At 32.6% G+C, this 23,026-nt stretch overlaps 2 protein-coding genes across 2 annotated transcripts in view; both read left to right on the forward strand.

The window, feature by feature from the left end:
* The window catches only part of LOC111711567 (tyrosine-protein phosphatase non-receptor type 21), a gene marked incomplete in the record, with an annotated part of 34,860 nt that extends 19,863 nt beyond the window's left edge, over positions 1-14,997 (forward strand). The window contains 13 exon segments of the mRNA XM_023485952.1: positions 5,300-5,413; positions 7,275-7,670; positions 8,497-8,833; positions 9,075-9,169; positions 9,288-9,409; positions 9,513-9,686; positions 9,811-9,914; positions 10,934-10,999; positions 12,039-12,142; positions 12,818-12,898; positions 13,454-13,716; positions 14,211-14,376; positions 14,739-14,997. Of these exon segments, the coding sequence (XP_023341720.1) occupies positions 5,300-5,413; positions 7,275-7,670; positions 8,497-8,833; positions 9,075-9,169; positions 9,288-9,409; positions 9,513-9,686; positions 9,811-9,914; positions 10,934-10,999; positions 12,039-12,142; positions 12,818-12,898; positions 13,454-13,716; positions 14,211-14,376; positions 14,739-14,849 (2,133 nt within the window).
* A 2,825-nt stretch (positions 14,998-17,822) lies between these two features.
* On the forward strand, positions 17,823-22,966 carry LOC111711568 (ribonuclease Y-like). The gene is made up of 10 exons (XM_023485953.1): positions 17,823-17,877; positions 18,856-18,894; positions 19,757-19,789; positions 20,001-20,054; positions 20,586-20,660; positions 22,181-22,233; positions 22,294-22,330; positions 22,408-22,498; positions 22,752-22,840; positions 22,897-22,966. Coding segments are annotated over exons 1-10 (543 nt in total). The 5' UTR covers positions 17,823-17,875.
* Positions 22,967-23,026: the final 60 nt, after the last annotated feature.

Genomic DNA, 23,026 nt, shown 5'->3' on the forward strand with positions numbered 1-23,026 from the left:
ATTTCTAGATTTTTAACTTTAATCATCTATACATAACTATATTTCTAGATTTTTAACTTTAATCATCTAAACAAAACTATATTTCTAGATTTTTAACTTTAATCATCTATACATAACTATATTTCTAGATTTTTAACTTTAATCATCTATACATAACTATATTTCTAGGTGTGTTTGTTGTGGGGGGGGGGTTAGGCAATCAAAAAAACTTAATGTTATAGGAACGATTATTCGAAACCTGCAAATTCTTAAGATCAAAGAGTGTTTATTTTTTCATTTTATTAAGTCAAATTTAGAGGAGTGCTGACGCAAAAGGGATCAGATCGGATAAAGGATGGATAAGAAATTGAGAATGGATTTGACTGATTTAGATTGATTTGTGAAACTGAAATAGGAGTGTGCAAGTGTAATGTATATAAAGATTATGATGAGTATTCTCTATTACGTGTTCACTGTTCACTGCTCACCGCTGTTCAGTCGGGTTTTGGTGCTTATATCGGAGAGACGTGAGGTAGAGCGCTCCAAACAGTGATTTCATCAAAATCAGCTGAGAAAAAAATCAAAGATTTGATAAAACGGATCGTCCACGTAATTTTAAAGTGAGCAGTAAAAGTCAGAAATATCGAAACTTTGATGGCAACGATCTTTTCGTTTCTATCCGGAACAGGCACAAAGGAATTGAGTGTTTGCTACAAACTCTGAAATTCTAATTCCTATATCTTTGCAACCCAATATCTGATGACTTTAGATATTTCAAACTATGAATTCTAATAGATCAAGATATAGGGATTAGCAAATTTTAGCATGTGGCAAAGACTAAGCTCCTTCCCGAAAATTTTTGCTCGCTTTTGACGTAAAAATTTAAAATTTCTGTATTGAAAAATTATCAATTTTTATCATAGAAAGACGAAGATAAACTTATATTGCTCTTTACATTAAATTTACGTTGAAGATTAAAAGTTTCGTTTTAACATAAAGTAAAAAGAAGAAAAAGACGATCGGCTATCTTTTCATGGGGAAAAAATTATGATAGTTAGCAGCAAGTCATTTTGTTTTCCTGAATATCGGATTGTGAAACAATAAAAAAGTGTTTAAAGAGGAGTAAATTTAGATCATTAAAGGGACAGTCATAGTAGTTTTAAGGGACTGTTATAGTAATTTTAAGGGACCCTCCATTAAAAAAGGGAGCATGCCCGATTACCAAACGTACTATTTAAACTTTTATCCGATCAACAATGTGAAATATATTATAGTTATTTATAGCTTTAAAAGTGTTTAATTTTTATTCTTATTGATTCTGTAAGTAGAAATCCGCAAGTGACATCATAGAGAAACCGCAATTAAAACTAATCGAACTTAAAGAAAAAAAATGCATAGCACAGTCATTCTTGACCAGACACAGCTTTCAAGAGTACCCTTATGAATTAGACACCCCACTCAATAAATGTAAGGTCATAAAAAATTAGGCTTTAACTCCCTTTAAGAAGTCGGCAATTAATCTTTAAAAGATATTAAGAAAATTTGCAGCTACATATACAATACTCTTATTTATAAATTTATTTTAGAAGTCCCTTTAGAAATTAATGTATTTGTAANTAGACACATACAATAATATTAGACATTAGACACATACAATAATATTAGACATTAGACACATACAATAATATTAGACATTAGACACATACAATAATATTAGACATTAGACACATACAATAATATTAGACATTAGACACATACAATAATATTAGACATTAGACACATACAATAATATTAGACATTAGACACATACAATAATATTAGACATTAGACACATACAATAATATTAGACATTATACACATACAATAATATGTAGAGATTAGACACATACAATAATATTGTACATTAGACTCGTACAATAAAATTAGATATTAGACACATACAATAATATTAGACATTATACTCATACCATAATAGACATTAAACAACAGACACATTTAATAATATTACCATTCGACAACAGACACATACAATGATATACATTAGACACATACAGACTCATTCAATATTTATATTATGACTTTAAAAAAATTCATCAAAAATGGTTTTAAGTGTTCATTTATTTAGACTCATTAAGATTTGAATAAGTTTAATAGTACCTTTTTAACTCTAGGCTAAACAATTTTATTTTCATTAATATCAAAATTGAAATTAAATATTTCACTCTAAATTTAATCAGTCTGCTTCTGTGAGGATTGTCAATTTTTTCTTACTAATTAAGACTTGTCCGGGGGTGGGGGCATAAGGGGGCCTTAGGGTTGATTTAAGATCTGGTTTCAAGTTTGAAAAACTAGATTTGAAAATATACGTGACTTGTTATAATTATCTTTATAACCTTAGGAATATTTTCTGAGTGCCACTTTCTCGAAACATGACCAAGATACATGTATTAATGGGACTGTAAATGTAATTTCATGTGACCCTCCATGCAAAGATAGTACAGTCCGATTTGCATAGGTACCCTTTGAAAGCGTTGTCTGACTATGTATGAATTAGATGTTGATGTCTATAATTTTTAAATCTTATTATTTTTAATTGTGGTTTCTCTGCAAACACATTTCTAGTGCTGGAGAAATATAGTAATTATTAGAATTATAATCCTTTAAACTAAGAAAAATGACAACATCTTTCACATTATTGATCAAGGGTATCTTTGTGATTCGGACATTGTCATTTTTGCACGGAGGGTCAACTGAACTTTTGCTTACAATCACCTTGAAGGGATTGTGTGAATATTTTGATATATTCTAATATCTTTAAGTAAATGGCCCCCATCCATTGAAATAGTTTCATGCTTCATTAGTGGTTGCAAGAGGAGGGGATAGAACATATTTAGATCTATTTAGATAAACGTGATACCTCGTGATTGCAAGGAGAGGGGATAGAACATACTTACGTCTACATAGATACACGTGATACCTCGTGATTGCAAGGAGAGGCGATTGAACATCCTTACATCTATTTAGATACACTTGATATGTCGTGATTGCAAGGGGAGGGGATAGAACATACTTAAATCTATTTAGATACACGTGATACGTCGAGGTTGAAAGGAGCGGGGAAAGGACATACTTACATCTACTTAGATACACGTGATACGTCGTGATTGGAAAAGGATGGGTTAGTTAGGAATTGTAAAAAAGTCATGCAACTTTTATAAAACTATTTCACATGAAGGAAATATTTTAAATATAAATACATAATTTCCGATTTAATCATGTATGCAACTGTTAATATGATTTATATCGTTACGCAACTGGATTTAATTTAAGCAAAAATTATGCTTTTGTTAAAACTTAATTTATACATTATATTAAATATCTTTAGTAGTACAGCAGTAGCATGTCGTCTTTGTATCTTACAAATACTAAACTATATTTGATAATTCGCTTTCTATGTGGGTTTAGCGCATTTTGATAATTCATTAAAAAGATTGAGGACTTTTTAACGATACTTCTTTCTATGTATCATCATTAAGATACAAATATAATTATCGTATATAGCAGAGCTTGCAGAACTAGTTTTAAATTCAATATTTTTTTTTTTTTTAAATTTCCCAATATGCTTTGCATCTAGATTAAGATCTATCGATTTTGTTAATGGATTCTCTTTCAAATTTGTGTTTCTAAAACTTGAAATTTTTCTTATTTAAATCTTAAAACAGGTTTTTATGGAAATTAAAGTTTAAATGTCTCCTTCTGTATTTCTGATTTAAACCACTTCAAACCAAATAAATCCGTGTGATAATGATAATTCCACTTCGAGGACTTATTTATCGAAAATCAAAAGGGACTGTTCACGTATTCCATGGTGACTCTCTGATTAAAAAAGGATTCATATTTGAAGTTTTTGAAAGTAACAAAAATGAATTCTAAGGGTGAAACTTCATTTTGTTTTAGAATAATCAAAATACCACAAAACTAGCTTCTGTTTTTGGTTTCAAATCCTTATTTTGATTAAAGCTATTACATTTATTTTGCGAATTTTAAATGTCAAAATAATATTGGTTGGCTAAGAAAATCGATTTGATTTGGAATGAAAGGGAGGGGGGTGTTGATATTGATTAAAAATCATGACTTGAAAAACTATCGCAGGTGTTTTTGTTGCTGGTTGTCCTGCAGATCGATATCCCCTATTTGATCAATAATTTTAAAGAAAAAAAATGTTTGAATAATTCATTTACGTTTTATCTCAACTTATAAAGGTAGAACTTTTGTTTTGTGAATCTCAGGCTCAAGGTTTGATCTACGGATTAATTTAATTCTTGATCTGCGGATTAATTTAATTTTTGATCTTCGGATTAATTTAATTCTTGATTTACGGATTAATTTAATTCTTGATCTTCGGATTAATTTAATTCTTGATCTTCGGATTAATTTAATTTTTGATCTTCGCATTAATTTAATTCTTGATTTACGGATTAATTTAATTCTTGATCTTCGGATTAGTTTAATTCTTGATCTTCGGATTAATTTAATTCTTGATTTACGGATTAATTTAATTCTTGATCTTCGGATTAATTCAATTCCTCTTCGATATCCCTTGTTGTTCGTACCCTGGAGGGATCATTTTAATTGAGGGATCAAGCATTGATCTTCAAATTAAAAAGTGCTTACATTTGGANGGGGGGGGGGGGGGGGGATTGAAAACAATTTGAAACCAGGCACATGTGAAGGAAACTTAGGGGAGCGTGAAAAACTGATGGAGGGGTTGGCATCCGCCCTCGAATAACTTTTAAGCCGCAAATGGCGTCACAGAATCAATTTAGGATTTTTTGAGTATCAAAAGTGTTTTCGAGTCTAAACGCTCATTTGCGGCTCGGAATTATTTCTATGGTGTCATTTGCGGCTCGGAAGTCGTAAAGGCGTTGTCTGCCTTTCCCTCCTTAAAAGTCACACTTGACTTCGTCGCCTTTATACTTTACTTCAATGTCAAGCTATTGACCTTCGCGCTACGGGGGTCGAGGGGGGGGGGTAGGTATTTTAAATTAAGTGTTTGTTAAAAAATTAAAGGGGTATATAATGAATTTAAGATAAATTATAATCATAAACAAAATTTCTAATTTTAGATAAGATTCAGTTGATTTTAGGGGTGTGGAGAATTTAGAAACAATTATAAATTTTTTGTTTAATTTTTGTTTAGAAGTTGAATGCTATTAGAACCTGTTTAGAACCTGTTTAGAACCTGTTTGGAACCTGTTTGAAATAAGATTGAAAAGCTTTTCATATTTTTTAAATATAATTAATTTATGTTTTTTTTCAGGAGTTAAATGCTGTGTATAATATAGGGGATCAGGATCAATCTCAGCTTCTGAACAATATTATTAATGAAACCTACAATCCTGCTGGACAACATAATTATATCTACGATCAACAGGTACAATACATGGTACATGGTACATGGTACATGGTACATGCAAATACAGCATCTTCACAAATGTATATGTACCAACAGGTCCATGGTACACGCTTGTACAACATCTACACTTATGTATATGTACCAACAGGTACATGGTACATGCTTGTACAACATCTTCTCTTATGTATATGTAACAAACAGGTACATGGTTCAAGTACAACATATTCGCATATGTATATGTACCAATTAGAACATGGTGCACGCATGTACAATATCTACATATATGCATATGTACTAATAGGTACATGGTACATGCAAATACAGCATCTTCACAAATGTATATGTACCAACAGGTACATGGTACATGTACAATATCTTCACATATGTATATGTACCAATTAGAACATGGTGCACGCATTACAATATCTACATATATGCATATGTACTAATAGGTACATGGTACATACGTGTACATTGTACAACATCTTCACATATGTATATGTGCCCAGAGGTACACGGTACATGCCTGTACAACATCAACACACATGTATATGTACCGTATTTTTGCACTTAAACTTTACGAGTACATGTACTATTCCATCGATTACAGTGAGACCCATAAATATATATTGTAAAGACGACTGTTAAGACTAAAGTTATGATTTTGAACAGGGGCGTACCTTTTTTCTTTCCAGGGGGCTTAACACACGTTAGGGCCTGAAAACCCCTGGTTACTTGAACTTTCGTCTGTTGAAAGTGAGGAGGGGGAGGGGGTGAAATAAGTTACAGTACACTAAACATGATAATTACTTCTCGTATTTTTGATCAATATTAGGACATTCTTTTTTAACCCTAAACACCATAAATAAATAATTAAGAAAAAATTGTCAAAAAATCCATTTTAAAGATTTCAACTTACGAAGGTGCAACAGTTTGGAAAGTTTATAAATCATGCAAATCCTCTAATTTGTAATTTGTTTTTTTAAAGGGACTGAAAGCATAATTCAAATGACCTTCCATGCAATACCCTCGATTTTCTTTTGGTAACCTTTAGATCTTTGACTGGCCATTGCTCTGTGTGTTTTTCTTTAAAATATTGTTCAAATTTACGTTAAACTGGAATGTACGCTATCGGACACTTTGCTCTTAACACAGCTGACGTTACATTTGTTTGATATTTTCTAGGACGTAAATATTGGTATAAAAGAGTGTTTAAGCGACATAAGATATTTTGAAAAAGATATTTTTCACTGGCAACGCCGTTATCCTAGATCAGTCAAAGGTTCAAAGGATTCGTCCATTATCCTGGATCAGTCAAAGGTTCAAAGGATACTGCAGATTATTCTTACAGTTCCAGTAAATGCTATTTCAGTTGAAACGGGATATACAATTTTTACTTTTAGTAAAATTCCGAAATTTCAAAACTGTTTTCTGTTTAAGTTTGCATTTTTTTAATTTTGCAATATTCTATCATTAAAAAAAGTAAAAACAATACAAAAGCAATCGTTATAACACGTTTGTTTTTGGATCGTTTTTGGTTGACTTTTGCATATCGTTCCTGTCATCGTCAAAATTAGGCAAATTATATGAAAAGCTCGCTGCATGTACTAGTAATGAAGTTATTTCTAATTCAAAAAGAACGATTTAAAATCGTTTAAAAGGCCACAAAAAATTTACAGGTACATATATGTACTAGTACAAGTACATGTATGTTCTAGTACAAGTACATATATGTACTAGTACAAGTACATATATGTACTAGTACAAGTACATATATGTACTAGTACAAGTACATGTATGTTTTAGTACAAGTATATATATGTGTTGTATATCTTGTAATTTGTTAAAAGACTCATTTATAATTCAAAACTTTTTTCAGAGAGAGAATAAGCGGATATCCCTCCATCAAGTGGAGCAAGATGAAGTGGAGCAAGATCAGCATCAACAACATCATCATCAACAACAACAACAGCAGCATCAGCAACATCAGCAACAACAACAACAGCTAGCTCTTATCTTGTCCCATCTTGAAGGTCAACAACTTGATGAACATCAACTGGGTCTTCTACTAACACACCTAGAAGGTCTTTCCTTTGAACAACAGCAAGTTCTTGGACACCAGCTGGAAACTCAACGACAACAACAGCAAGGAGTGCAGCAGCAGAATGATGTTGAAGTGAATGGAGAACCTATTTATCAGAACCAAGGACAGATAATCGCCAGTGAAGGACTCGAACCCATTTATCAAAATTTACCTTTACCAAAGCTAGAGGAGGTAGGATTTTTAAATCTTGGTAACAATCGATGTTTTGACTTGTGGGACTTTTATAATAGTTACCTGATCCTTGGTGCTCATTTATAATAGTTACCAGATCCACGGTGCTCCTTTATAATAGTTACCTGATCCTCGGTGCTCTTTTATAATAGTTACCTGATCCTCGGTGCTCCTTTATAATAGTTACCTGATCCTCGGTGCTCCTTTATAGTAGTTACCTGATCCTCGGTGCTCCTTTATAATAGTTACCTGATCCTCGGTGCTCCTTTATAATAGTTACCTGATCCTCGGTGCTCCTTTATAATAGTTGCTCCTTTATAAATCTTAATATGAGTAACAGTGCGAAAGATAATGTTTTTTTCACCTTTAAAGAGAGTGTCTGGCTAAACATAGTTATTAAGCTGAGAATGCAGTATTAGAGAAATATTTAGAAAGCGGATTTTAAAGCTCGATTTTGAGCCCTTACTATAGCAATTTTATAATACCATAAAAACGTCTTAAAATTCTCAAATGATTTATCAAAAAATTCTCAGCTCAACTTCATTGTCTTGCCAGACTCTCCTATTTAAAATTAACAATTTCCCTTTAAAAATAACAATCTCCCTTTAAAAATAACAATCTTCCTTTAGAAAGAACAATCTCCCTTTAAAAAGAACAATCTCCCTTGAAAAAGAACAATCTCCCTTTTAAAAATAACAATCTCCCTTTAAAAAGAACAATCTCCTTTTAAAAAGAACAATCTCCCTTTAAAAAGAACAATCTCCCTTTAAAAAGAACAATCTCCCTTTAAATAGAACAATCTGCCTTTAAAAAGATAATATTCCAGGATTTTGGCGGCCAAGCGGACGATTCTAACGACGAGATATATATTGACGATACTGTTGATGGACCGTCCCGACCTAACGGGATAAACGTCGACCGAAGTCCAATTAAAATCGACCAAAGTAGTTCAAAGGAAAATAGTCCGGGTCAAGAAAATAGTCCTGCAACGAGTGAGCAACCGCCAGCAAATAGATTAAATATCAGAAAAGCGATTACTTTAAGTCGAGAAGATTTATCGATAGAGTCGACACAAACAATTGAAAAATCGAAATCTAACGAAAATCTTAGTCGACCCAATGTTGAGCCAGCCCGGCGCAAGATTGAGATGAGACAGTATCTAGGTAGTTATTTAGTTTTCAATTTTTACCAAATAAAGACATCGTTGAATGTAATTTTTAGTGATATTTCTTTAATTAAACAACTAAGAAATAATATAAAATAAAAAAGGAAGGAATTTAAACAAAAAGTATGACAAAAGAAAATATTTTCCGACGTTCAAGAATTGAACATTTTAGTTTTTGAACTTTAAAAATGTTTTTTGAATATTTTTGATAATTTCTAATTATTTTTGTTTTGCTTTAGAACCTGCAGTAAAGAAGAATATTGCAAGTTCAGATCTATCTCTTATCTCCAGCGTAAATAATTCAAATATTAGCTCGCCGCCGCCAAATAACCAGGTATTATTATTGGTATTTAAATAAATCAAGACAAAAAGGTAATTTTGTTATTTTAGAATTATTCATTGTGTTACATGCCTTTATCTAAATTTCAAATTTCAAAATGGCGCTGATTTAGGAGAAGTTGTCTTCAAAGATGGGCAATGTACACTCTGACCTAAGCTCACTAAGTGGCGGACTGCACAAAAAATCCCTTTCCTCCCTTCATGCTGACGAATCTTCACCGCAGAGTTTACATAAGTAAGAATTTTCAATGATGTTTTTAGTTGGCTGAATTCTAATAAAAATTAAATTGCCAATTTTTATTAGAATTTGTTTTATACAATATTGATTTTTTTTTCAGACCAAAAGGACGGAAACGCTGGGGCCTAAATATGGCGGTAAAATCTGGATCTTTAAAATCCACGAAATCTGATAAATCAGCTGATGGAAAATCAGCGGACGGGGATGAGAGCAGAAATTCTAGTGGGCGGGGTATGGGGGCCATGATGCTTGCTAATCTTCATGGGCTCACAAGGTACAATTCTCATTATTTAAATTTATATTTATGAAGAATTGAATAGTAGAATTTATTGATTTATTTAATTTATTAAATTATTAAATCCAAAACTAAATGAATGAATATGAACGATCATGTTAAGATCCAGACCCGATCTGCTCTCTGACACAATAAGGTCCTCAAGTCCTCTTCGGGAATTTAAAGTCCCCTCTCAAATACCCAAGCAGTCCATTGGACCATTCTTAGGTCAGTTAAAGCAGTTTTACCTCTATCAATTACAAAAAATATTCAGGAAATTAGACAATAGCCTTCGGGCATAAGACACTGGACACTAGACACTGGACAATAGACACTGGACACTAGACACTAGACACTAGACACTGAAGACTATACACTGAACACTAAACACTAGACACTAAGCACTAGACACTAGATACTGAACACCAGACAATGGACACTAGACACTGGACACTAGACTCTAGACACTAGACACTGGACACTAGACACTGGACACTAGACACTGGACACTAGACACTGGACACTAGACACTGGACACTAGACACTGGACACTAGACACTGGAAACTAGACACTGGACAATAGACACTGGACACTGGACACTGGACATTAGAAGAATAGACACTGAACACTAGAAGGCTAGACACTAGACACTGAACACTAGACAATGGACACTAGACACTAGACACTGGACACTGACACTGGACACTAGATACTAGACACTAGACTCTAGACACTAGACTCTAGACACTAGACTCTTGACACAGACATTGGACACTGGACACTAGACACTAGACACTAGACACTGGACACTGGACACTGGACACTAGACACTTTTGACATTTCACACTTGTCACTTTAGAAACTAGACAAAAGACTAATTACTTAAGACACTGAATGCTAGACTCTAGATGCTAGAAACCTGACTCTGGACACTAGATACTGGACTCTAGATGCTAGAAACCTTTCTCTAGACACTAGATACTAGACTCTAGATGCTGGAAACCTGACTCTAGACACTAGATACTAGACACTAGATACTAGATACTAGACTCTAGATGCTGGAAACCTGACTCTGGACACTAGATACTAGACTCTAGACACTAGATACTAGACACTAGATACTAGACTCTAGATGCTGGAAACCTGACTCTGGACACTAGAAACTAGACATTAGACAAAAAAATAAGAAATCACATATTTTTCTATTCTAACATTTTGTTTTATTATGATATTTTTTCTGATTTAGAGGCTAAGCTGCAAGAGGGGGAGGTGGTCAGAGAATTTCAAACTATCCCAAAGAAAAAATCAACTGGTAGGAATTTTTTGAAGAAAATAAAAAAAGTTATAAAATGGACTTTATGGTGATTTCTCATTATTTATTCTCTAGATATTATTTTAAATATAAAAATTAACTTACTAATTATTCGTTAAAGATTGAATACTTTCAATGAACATATGATTCAATGACTCAATCAAAATATGATTCAATAAATTATTGAACAAAAATGTCAAAGAATTTACTAATCAATAAATTAATGAACTAATTAAATAAGGAATTGCTGAATCAATAAATCTACTGATCAATGGTTCAATGAATCAATGGTTCGATGGATTCAGGAATCAATGGTTCAATGAATCAGTGGATCAATGAATCAGTGAATCAGTGACTCAGTGAATCAGTGACTCAGTGAATCAATGAATCAATGAATCAATGAATCAATAAATCTAATGATCAATGAATCAGTGAATCAGTGACTCAGTGAGTCAGTGAATCAATGAATCAATGAATCAATGAATCAATGGATCAATGGATCAATGGATCAATGACAATGAATGAATAGATCAAAATCTATTATGAATCGACAGATCAATGGATCAACAGATCAAAGGACAGATGAATCAATGATTCAATAGATCAATGGATCAAAGAATCAAAGGATTAATTAATGAATGAAATAATTAATCAATGAATTAATAATCATTGGATCATTGGATCAATGGATCAAAGAATCAAAAGATCAATGGTTTAATGAATCAATGCAAATGAGTCAATGAGTCAGTGAGTCAGTGAATCAAAGAATTAGTGAATCAAGTAAATAAAGGCTCAATGAATCAATGAATCAATTGATCAATAGATCAATAGATCGATGAATCAATGATTCAATGAATCAATGGATCAATGCATCAATGGTTCAATAAATTATAAAATCAATGAATTATTGAATCAATGAATTATTGAATCAATGAATTATTAAATCAATAATTTATTGAATCAATGATTTATTGAATCAGTGAATTTCTGAATAAATGAATTTTTGAATCAATGAGTTAATGAATCAATGATTGTGTAGGCTGTACAACTGATGTAGCAAACCTTCCGGAGAATATCCCTAGAAACCGGTTTAAAGATGTTGTACCGTATGATACCAACAGAGTTAGAATAAACAACGAGAAGGTATATACATTTTACAAAAACCATAAAAATTAGTAATTAAAAAGTGGCATTCTTTCTTTGTAATTTGCAACTGAACATTGCAGCCATAGATTAATAATAACACAGATAGAACACTAGATGTCGTCTTTTCAAGATTAAGAGGTGGGTCGTTCATAAACCCTGAGGCAGTAGCTAAAAGGAGTAACGCGCATGCTGCGTTGAATGACAAGAAATAGAGAGAGCATTCGTGTAATTCCTTAAGGGCTTCTGCCTCAGATTTATCGCGAACTTAAATCTTGAAAAGACGACATTTATTGTTCTACCTGTGTTGTTATTGTAATTGTAAATTTTCAGATTAAAAATTCCATGGAGACATTTCTTAAGTAAAAGGAAGAACAACGACGACATTCATTCGACTACTTTCTGGCTTTCACTATTTGCAAATAGATTATTTCTTGAATTATATTTATTTCCATGTTTTTCTCTCGTACTAGTTAGAGGATTTAGATTAGCTTTTTCGTGGAGTTCTTCCGTGAAAAGGAAGACGATATTGTAAATTGGCTCTTGCTACAATATTCGTCTTTTTTTAAAAAGAAATACTTCTGCATTTTAGAACTTTCTGAAAAATTAGGGGGGGGGGGTAGGGATCAATAAGAATACTAAGTTTATAAAAATAATAATGATTTATTGTTTAAGGATAATAAGTATGGTTATATCAACGCAAGTCATATATCCGCAACAGTTGGATCCAGTCAACGGTTCTATATAGCAGCACAGGTAACCTTTATAGCTTGCCAGCAGGATTAGCCGGTCCTCTTCATTTACGAGGCTGCTAGAGCATCAGGAAACCCGCCGGTCGCGGGTGGCAACCAAGGATTATGAAATAGAAGGGAGCTACAACTGACAATAATAAAGATTGTAAACAATAAAACAAATGATATAAACAAACATCTGGCATTTCTGGCGTTAGATGAAGATTCGCCGTATACTAACTCATGTTTGTTTACATTAGATCGGCTGCCATTGTTATGTTGTTACGCAAAAACTAGTACTTCAGCAGTCCAAAAACGTCAAAGCAAAGTGTACGGAAACCCTACGCCCCCTCCTTCTATTGTATAGTGTACAATACGCAATAAACGTTAAGAGAACAGTGTACACTGTCCCAGTGTAATAGTGGTAACTGGTCGGAGTTGAACTAATTCCATTCCAAAAAATACAATATTAAGACATTTTTAATCAATTTTCTAATTTTATTGAATGTGTAAATTAACTAAAATGTTAACTATGTTTGGATTTCTGTAAATTGTTAATTTTATTCTAATTAATTTTCAGGGTCCCTTACCATGTACTGTACATAACTTCTGGACTATGGTACATATGTGCGATGTACATCTTATTGTGATGCTAACTGAAGTATCTGGAGCCTCCAAAACCTCTGCCTGTATCCCATATTGGCCTCAAAACGACGGATCCTCCATTGAAATTGGAGATTTCACAATTACCAAAAATTTTAGTTCAAATCAGGGTTCTTACACCACAACAACTTTACAGCTCCTACATACAGCTTCAAGGTATAGAATGTTGATGTTGGTGTTGTAGTTGATGTTGATGTTGATGTTGATGTTGATGTTGATGTTGATGTTGATGTTGATGTTGATGTTGATGTTGATGTTGATGTTGATGTTGATGTTGATGATACAGCATTAATTATGGAATCAGGGTTGGATATAGTAAATTTTCTGGAAAGAAAGAAATAGGGGATAGGCCGATAGCACAACATTTTTACTTCCATTTTGATCATCCATCAACTTGATATGAGAAATAGAAAATCGTCATAATTGTATTGATATAGACGCTGACAACTGTTATATTTAGGGTTTTTTATTTTCAAGCATTTTTCTAATAATGATTTTAATGTTCTGGGTAAAAAAATGAAATATTGGACATGAAGTTTTTTACCCAAATATTCATTTATTATCCCTAATTCAGCAATAGGACCTTTTAACAGATTTTGGGCTGTGCGTAAACACACCTAACATAAAGGAAAACAGATCATACTTAAAGATAAAATTTCTAGAAAAAAATTAAGTAAATATATATCCCTGTTTCAGGCGGGTGAGATTCCTGCTGGTAATAACAAGAACCCCCCTGTCCTACTTCACTGTTCTGCCGGGGTTGGTAGAACAGGGGTAACTATACTTGCAGATATTCTCCTCTACTGTGTAGATCATAATATTGATATTGATGTACCCAAGGTAAGAGTTTTTTAAAGAAAACATTTTGAATATTTAGCAAAACGTTTTTTACGAATCCTCCCCCTCAGTTTTGATTTTGCTGGTTGTTTATTTTGTTGTTCAAAAAGTTTGGAATTTTAGGATTTACAATTGTCGTCTTGTATGTTGCTTAGTATATTTTGTAAATAATTATAACACATTCTTTAACTAGTAGTTTTTACCAAAATCTACTGTAAGCGTAATTTTATGTGAACCTCTATGCATAGATGGCAATACCCGATTTTTATTTACATTTTTGGGTTCTCTGTTAAAGTTACTTGAGCATTTCTAATTAATAAGAAACAATGGAGAAATTATTAGAATCAAACATTTTTCGTTTTTAGGTTTTGACGCATTTACGAGAGCAGCGAATGTTGATGGTTCAAACCCTAGCCCAATATCAGTTCGTTCACACTGTACTTATCAACTACCTTTCTCATTCAAGGCTTATCTAGGGCCCAGACCAGTTTATCCAGGGAATTCCAGGGTCCCGAGAAAATCTTCTAAAATCAAAACCGAGAAATGCGGGAAAAGTGTATATATTTCTTCAGTAAAGGCCGGAAAAATCCGGCCATTTCCGCCACTTCAAAATGTGATAAAGAACGAAACTGCAATAATCGACATATTTTTACTTTTTTACTATTGACATATCTTTCATCTTGTAAAAAATGTGTTTCTGTTTTAATCTTTTTTTTATCTTTTTTTGACAGATAATTTTTGTTTTACATTCCGTGTTTTTAGAAGTGTAATGTTAGTTTTTTGTACTTTTTTGTACTGTTCTGTACTGTACTGTACTGTACTGTACTGTACTGTACAGTGTCGTTATTTTAGAATTTGAATGGTATTTTTGTTTTGTTATTATTTATCTGACAAATATGTTACAAATTCTGTGATTTCAACTTATCCATTCCATCCTATTAACTGCGTCACAAATTATCACCTTAAATGACAAATTAAGTTTAATTAGATGCACAAATTCAATAAAAGTATTAAACAATTTCTGATTTATATTCGTGAAGATTGTTTTTTTATCCCCTGAAGTGATACAGTAATAACCAGAAAACTCTGGAATAGGAAGACGACTTTTAGACTCGAGTATTAACTTTAAATAGCATTTATTATGAGCCAGAGCATGGGTAAAAGTTGTGCGGTGTAAGCAGATCCATTTCACTTAATTGGTGATTTAATATGCGTCGGGTAAAACTTTGCTTTGTAATAACATCAAATACGCAAGTATTGTTATAAAGTCGTCTTCCTATTTCAGAGTTAACTGGTTATGATAGTAGATCAAATTATATTAAATGCGCAAATTCAATAAAAATTACTAATTAATGTCTTCAATTTACGTCATGATTTGTGTCAACAATTAAAGAAATTTTGCCATTATTGACCATTATTATTCCCCCAAACAATCAATATTTGGAGGGGGAAAAAGAAAAATTTTCCCCATATTCATTCATTTGAGAATTAAAAGTATACCATTATTCTATATCATAATGCTCTTAGCTCATATATATATTTATATTTATATAAATATTTATATTTATATTTATCAGCTATGCCGGCCAAACGGTTGAACCAAATTGGTTGGAATTTTTGAGCCAATTTGGTTGAATTTTAAACTTCTTTCTTGGATATCGAATGTGTATTAACCAACGAGATTATAGTGTATAGAGTGATGATGTACACTAATCCCTTACTAATTGCATAGATTATAAAATATACCGAGAGCGTACAGCATATTTGTTTATTATAAGCTGATTCTGGCCTAAACACAGACTGCTTATCTCCTTTCACAGGGTGGGCTACGTAGGTCTAACTTGACCCGACAAGGCATGCTACGTTATCAAGATAGGTTTTTAGGTTTTAAGTTTTACATTTTTTAAAGAAATACTCCAATTTTAAACATAACATTTATGAATTCAGTCTTATTTGAAGATTTTGTGTTTTGTATCCAAAGGATCCTTAAATATCCCTGAATACAGATGTTTGCTGATAGGTCGTTTACAGTACTGTACGTGCTGTGGAAAATATCGCATATTTTAGCTGATAATCGATCTCTGTAATTCTCTTATCTCTGGGCCTAACTTATAGTCTATCAATATTAGTAAACATTTGTGTGTACAAAGCTAGGAACTATAGAATGGTGTATTAATGATTGATCCTCTCTTTTTGCTAATCTCGAGATTAAATATTAAAATCAACAAATTTGATTCTAGGAACGTCAGATTTGTTGGTTTGTGGTATGCAGTTTAAAATTTGTTATTTCCATAAAGATCGAAATAGGTCAAACATTCATCACAAAGTTTAAATAACCAAAAAATATTTCACCATATGGACATAAAAATAATTCAAATGACCTAAAAAATAGTTAGAACCAAATAGTTCAAATGAGCAAAAAAAAATTGAAAAAAATTTTATACAAAACTAGTATATCTTTAGGGTTATTTTAGGTTAAGACAATTTTCTGGGCCGAGCATTGCGGCTAGGACAGGCTAGGGGGGCGAGCGCTGCGGCTAGGACAGTCTATAGGGCCGGCCACATGTGACCAAATTTATCCATGTGTTAAATATGAGATGCTAGAGTGTTGTGTCAACTATTGTTTGCCACATTTTTACTATTTTTTTGCTCGTATGAACTATGTTTTGCTCATTTGAACTATTTTATGGCTCATTTTAACTATTTTTTGGTACATTTTAACTATTTTTTTGCTCGAATTAACTATTTTTTGCTCATTTGAACTAAATGTTAGCTTATTTGAACTTTTTTTTGCTCATTTGAACTATTTTTGGTTCAGTTAAACTATTTTTTTGATTAAACTATTGAACTATTTATTTTGGCTCATTTGTACTATCTTTTGCTCATTTGAACTTTTTTTTGGTTCATTCTAACTATTTTTTGGATCATTTTGAACTATTTTAATTAATGGTTCAAATGAACAATAGTTCAAACGACCAATAGTTCAAAAAGTGAAAAGTTGAAACTAAATAGCATCGTAAAACCAGGAGATCAAGCATAATCTCGATAGCTAAAGTTTTCAGCTCAGAAATGATTGGAAAATTTAAATGAAAACTGACTAAAACCCTTAACTTGATGTACATTACGATGGGGGCTAAATATTTAGTTCTAGAGGAGGGGGGGGGGGGGGGTTCCAAACACATGCGCACAGATGATAATCAAAGTTGGAGGGGGAGAGATTTATGGGATCAGCTTTCTCCAGAGCGATATGGGAAGGGATTGGTAATTATTTAACCACAAAAAATGAAAACAGCTGGTTTTATTTTCAACCCCTAAAAAGTTCTAAAAAATTTTCGGCCCCCTCCCAACTAATAAATGCCCCCCCCCCTCCCTCTTTCCCCTATTCCAACCCATGGGTCCTAGCCAGGGGCTCAGGACACAGGTAAACGACACAGGTCAGTATCTCATAACCTATCCCACTGAGTATCCGAGCCTCAACAAGTATTTACAACAACAACAAAATATGTAAGAATTCCAAAATTAAAAACCCAACTGAACAGCTCATTATTCTTTTTATCCATTTGGCGTACATAATTTTTTTAAAGAGTGGGGAGGGAATAGTAAATGAGGTCAATATCATGTTTTTGGTAAATATGTGACCATTACTTATAACATTTATTAAACAATGTCTATAAAATAAAACAAGACATTTGTATACATGTTCCCTCTGGCCGGCCAAACGGCTAAACCGAAAGGTCTGACATTTTTATGGACGCTCATGGGCTACAAAAAAAATCTATTTTTAATTTCAATTTTTTATGCAATGCCGGGCACTTCAGCTAGTTTTTCATTAAATGAAATGAGAGTCAAAATGTTAAAAAATGAAGATCTTAATTATACAATGTGTCTTTACTCAATCAACTTACACCGTACGTAATTTTTATTAAAGAGAATAAATAATGCTCGTTGTTTGATATCTGGAAAAAAAGATAAATTTCGTCATTTTTCTCATGCGTTCCTGCTAGAAATCTATTTTAAAAGTTACAGCAATTATAAGTAATTTATCTTTCACTCAGGTTTACAAGGAATTCCGTTGTAAATCGGGCATGTAACGTTTTTAACGGAGGGATCAGGCCACTTTAAACTAAATAAACAGTCCCTTTATCACAGAGGGATCAGGCCACTTTAAAGTATATAAATAGTCCCTTTATCACGAAGGGATCAGGCCACTTTAAAGTATATAAATAGTCCCTTTATCACGGAGGGATCAGGCCACTTTAAGGTATATAAATAGTCCCTTTATCACGGAGGGATCAGGACACTTTAAAGTATATAAATAGTCCCTTTATCACGGATGGATCAGGCCACTTTAAACTATATAAATAGTCCCTTTATCACAGAGGGATCAGGCCACTTTAAACTATATAAATAGTCCCTTTATCACGGAGTGATCAGGACACTTTAAACTACATAAACAGTCCCTTTATCACCAATTGTTTAAAGGTCTGGACTTATCTCAGAAGAAGCTTTGTCAAGAAAAAGGTGAGTAACAGTTTGCAGATAGAAGACCAAAGGATTTACGCGCACTTGCCGCGTTAAGCTACAAGACTGAGAGACTGTTCTAGCCGGGGCGCTCGGCCCCCTAGCCCGTCCTAGACAAAATGCTATAATCTCTCTCTTTCTTGTAATTTTACGCGACAAGCGCGGGTGACTCCTTGGGCAACTCCCAAGTTTGCATAGCTTTAGTATTCTTCCAAGTTAATTGATGTGGATTAAGTTCTTCTAAACATGAAGAGTGAAGACTGTAAGAAGATCAATTGTCTGAAATAATGTAAACATGTGTTTTCTCTTAAAATATCACAATCCCAAGGTTAAATTAGGTCTTCTGCCTTTTGAAAAGCCTTCTAATGGCTTATTAAATGATTTTACAAAAAAAATTAAGTTTACAATTGCAAGGAATTAAGAAGGTAAGAAAACAGACGGTATAAATTCTGTACAATTGTCTCGGTTGTCTCGTCCTTTGAGGGAAACACTATAATATTTAAAAAAACGACGAAACCCATGATGTTTAAATTTTCTGAAGATGATGTAGGTTGACCCAATTTCCAGATACCTAGAAAACCCATGGAGTGTAAGTTAACTAGTTCTAGCATTGAAGGAACTGAGTTATTGCCACAAACTAAAATTTTCGAACTCCTATATCTTTGCAACAGAAAACATACATTTATGCAACAGGCAACATACATTTATGCTACAGGAAACATACATTTATGCAACAGGAAAAAACATGTAAATTATCAGATATGAGACAGGAAAAAACTAAAAAAGCTTTTTTTGTTCTGAATCAGACATGCTGCTCTGTTAATGGAGGGTTATTTTAAACTACTAATATTTGTTTGTACAGGAATGAGGTTGAAAGAAACAGAGAGAAAGCCAGGTATTATTCTGTACTGTACTGTCCTGTACTGTACTGTACTGTACCCGGGAACCATCGTTTTTGCCTTAACAAAGATTTAGGATAATTTTCTTTTATTTCTGTTTGATTTATCCTTACTTAATGTTTAGCAAGAGAAAACAGAAGTTCTATAATTTTTATGAAATTTTGTTTTAAAAAAGTCTTTTTTGAATCTTAAAAATGTTTCTTGTAGGTTACTAAGGGCAGAAGCTGAAGCTAAAAAAGAACAAGCAGCTGATCTTCAAAGGTAAAATATTTAAAGTTAAGCAATTGTAAAAAATGCACTTGAAGTTATTATTGCAGCCAATTGGAAGATGTTATACAATTTAGTGTTCATATATACATTGTACATACAATAATTGATATATATTATATTTGAATTGTATAGATAGTCATATTTCTGATAACAGCCATTTTTGTCCTATCTTGGGTCAGTTTTACTCCAGCTGTATATACTGTACAAGCTACAACTTGCTCTTGCTGCCTAAAATTCGTTTCGGTTTAAAAGTGACTCATCATTTTTTATTTAAAAAGTTACATATTTAGCTCTAATAATTTGTTTTAATTAAATTTTACAATATTTTTGAATATATACATGATAAAAGATAAAATATTTTGAGATTTCTATATTTCTTGTTCTTCATTTTCATCTTTTTTTTGTTCATCTTTCATAGATCAAAAATTATTCAGTAAAACAGTTACAATTGTAAATTATTTAAATTCAATATGGCGGATTTAAAAGACGACAAAAACATGATAATTATCTGTCTATCTCCAGGGAGGAGGAGAGACTAGGTGAGGAAGCGGATAATTTGGACAGGGAGAGATATAATAAAGAGTGGCAGCAACCAATGTAAGAATTTTTACTGATTACCTTTACCCTGAGGGGTGGGGGAACCACTGTAAGGATTTTGTAATGAATTGTTTGTATAACAAACTCTATGTATAGTGTACAGAACGTAAAAAACTCGAAAATAGCCCAAAACTTATTTGTTATTAAATGTACAGAGCTAAAAACTACATTTCAAAAAATGAAAAATGGATGTATAAACATTTTTTACAACTTAATATTTTATCAAAAATAAAAATAAAAAATTTTCACACTTTTTTGACCCTTCATTTGATATTTGTTTTCAAACCTCCCTAGCACCCAAACTATAAAAGTTAGCGGTTTAATTTTTATTTCAATGAGCTTTATTCTAAAACAAAGTTAAAGAGGATTGACTCAATTTATTAACGAAGGAGCCAACTATTCACTTAATTGAAAGTTCAGTTATATTACAGTTTATCCCATCTAAAGAATCTGTGGAATGTCGTCTTATACTATTATATCTAAATCTCAGTAATTGTAAAATAGATAAATAGCCTGGAAACACAGAGGAATAATTTGTAACAGCTCCATATAATTATTCAATGAAAAGACGAAATATCTACAACATTCCATTATCATGGTAGGTTAAGAAAGCTTCTTTTAATGTCTTCGAAGTTCTAGGTTAAACTGTAGATAAGAACAAACAGTAACTTGATAAGCCGATCCGCTCTGTTAACTGCTAACAAACAGATTGAAAAATTATTGAATGTGTCTATGTACAGAGGTAGGGAAGGCAACCTCCTTTGCACAGCTTCCGAACCTCATTTTACCTATTTTCGGCAATGCGCGTCCCCATAGGGCCTCCGAACCTCCCCCAAACAGTCTTCAGGGCTTCCATTTATTATCGTCAATTTCTACTTTAAACTGGGACTAATTTGATTATTTAAATACGGTAGTCCATCTATAGTATCCTTAACATTTTCATAATATTTTTGTAGATTTTTTAGTTTTTAGTAATTTTGGCAATGATCTAGTTAAAGAAAATGTAATTATCTTTCGATCTATAATTATCTGTAGTGCTCGTAAAAAAAAGTGGTATGGAGGAGCCAGGGTAGAGATGGAGTTGTGAATATGAGTGTTAGTAACTGACTGCCGGTTGAAGCGGGGATCTAAGGTGAGCGGGGATTTGATACATGTGGTGTGCTTGCTTCCTGTGTACACAAACATTGAGAATTAACGTCGGCATTTGAGTCGGAAAAATCGTCTTCCTTATATTTCGAATTTATTTTAACAATCATATATACAGGGTTACCCACAAAAGATGAGACTTTAAAGGCGACCTGAAACTCGTAAAATATGACGATCTTAAGTTGCATCAATTTACATGACAGGGTCGACTTTTGTGTAGCCCTTAACATGACAATTTTAGAACTTTAAAGCACTGTTTTTTTAGCTTTAGTTTTTAAGAAGTAACTGGCAAACTTCTTATGAATTTTGGCGTAAGAGCTTGCAACCTTTAAATCACGGTGTGTAAGGCTCTAAACTATAAAAGTCTCGTTAAGGTTGGAGAAAAGAATTGCAGACAATGAACGACGATATGAAGATTTTAAAAAGGGTAAATTAATTATAGGAAAAAAAGTTCATGTTTATCAAACTAATATATATTTTTATATAGAAAAGACCGATACAGAGAGAATTGTTGAAATGTACAGGTATAATCAAAGTAATAAAATAAGTAAAGTTAATTCAGTTTTTAACTTTTTAATAAATTACAAAGGCTTTTTTTTAGAAATTCTATCGCTAGTCGGGAAAATGAAGTGACCTCACTTAGAAGCCATGCTGACCAAAAAAAGACAGAAGCTGAAAGGCTAAGGGGGGAGGTTTGTACATTGAAAATTAAATACTGTGTTCTTATTGGTTCTTAAACACTAAATACTAAACACTAAATTAAAAAGCGGACATTTTTCTCTATTTCTCTGTTGCACATTTTGGCATGAAAACTCATTTAATCTTGATCTGAAAAAGCTTTTAAGGCCTGGGTACTGTTTTGACTATTAGTATATTCCACTCTTTCTAAATAGAAGATCAGTTGAAATTATGTTAACAGTCTCTCTAATCAGAATCCATTTTAAGGCTGGTCAGAGTTGTGTTTTGGGAATTGATCATAGATCACATGGAAACCTGGCTCAAGCTAATCCGATCCTGAGACAGGTTGAACAGCTGTCAGTATTCATTAGTTTTCATCTTTTTCAAAAAAATCGAATTATTTTCTGATTAGGTTAAACGAAGCAGAAGAACTTAATAACCAAGCAAACGAGCATCTCAGGAAAAGATTCTTCAGATTTTAATTTTTATTTTATTAACCCTATCACGATTGATGTTTTTTCTTTAAAACAACCGGCGTACAC

The sequence above is a fragment of the Eurytemora carolleeae genome, unplaced genomic scaffold (genome assembly GCF_000591075.1).
Source record: "Eurytemora carolleeae unplaced genomic scaffold, Eaff_2.0 scaffold1171, whole genome shotgun sequence".
Taxonomy (NCBI): Eukaryota; Metazoa; Arthropoda; class Copepoda; order Calanoida; family Temoridae; genus Eurytemora; species Eurytemora carolleeae.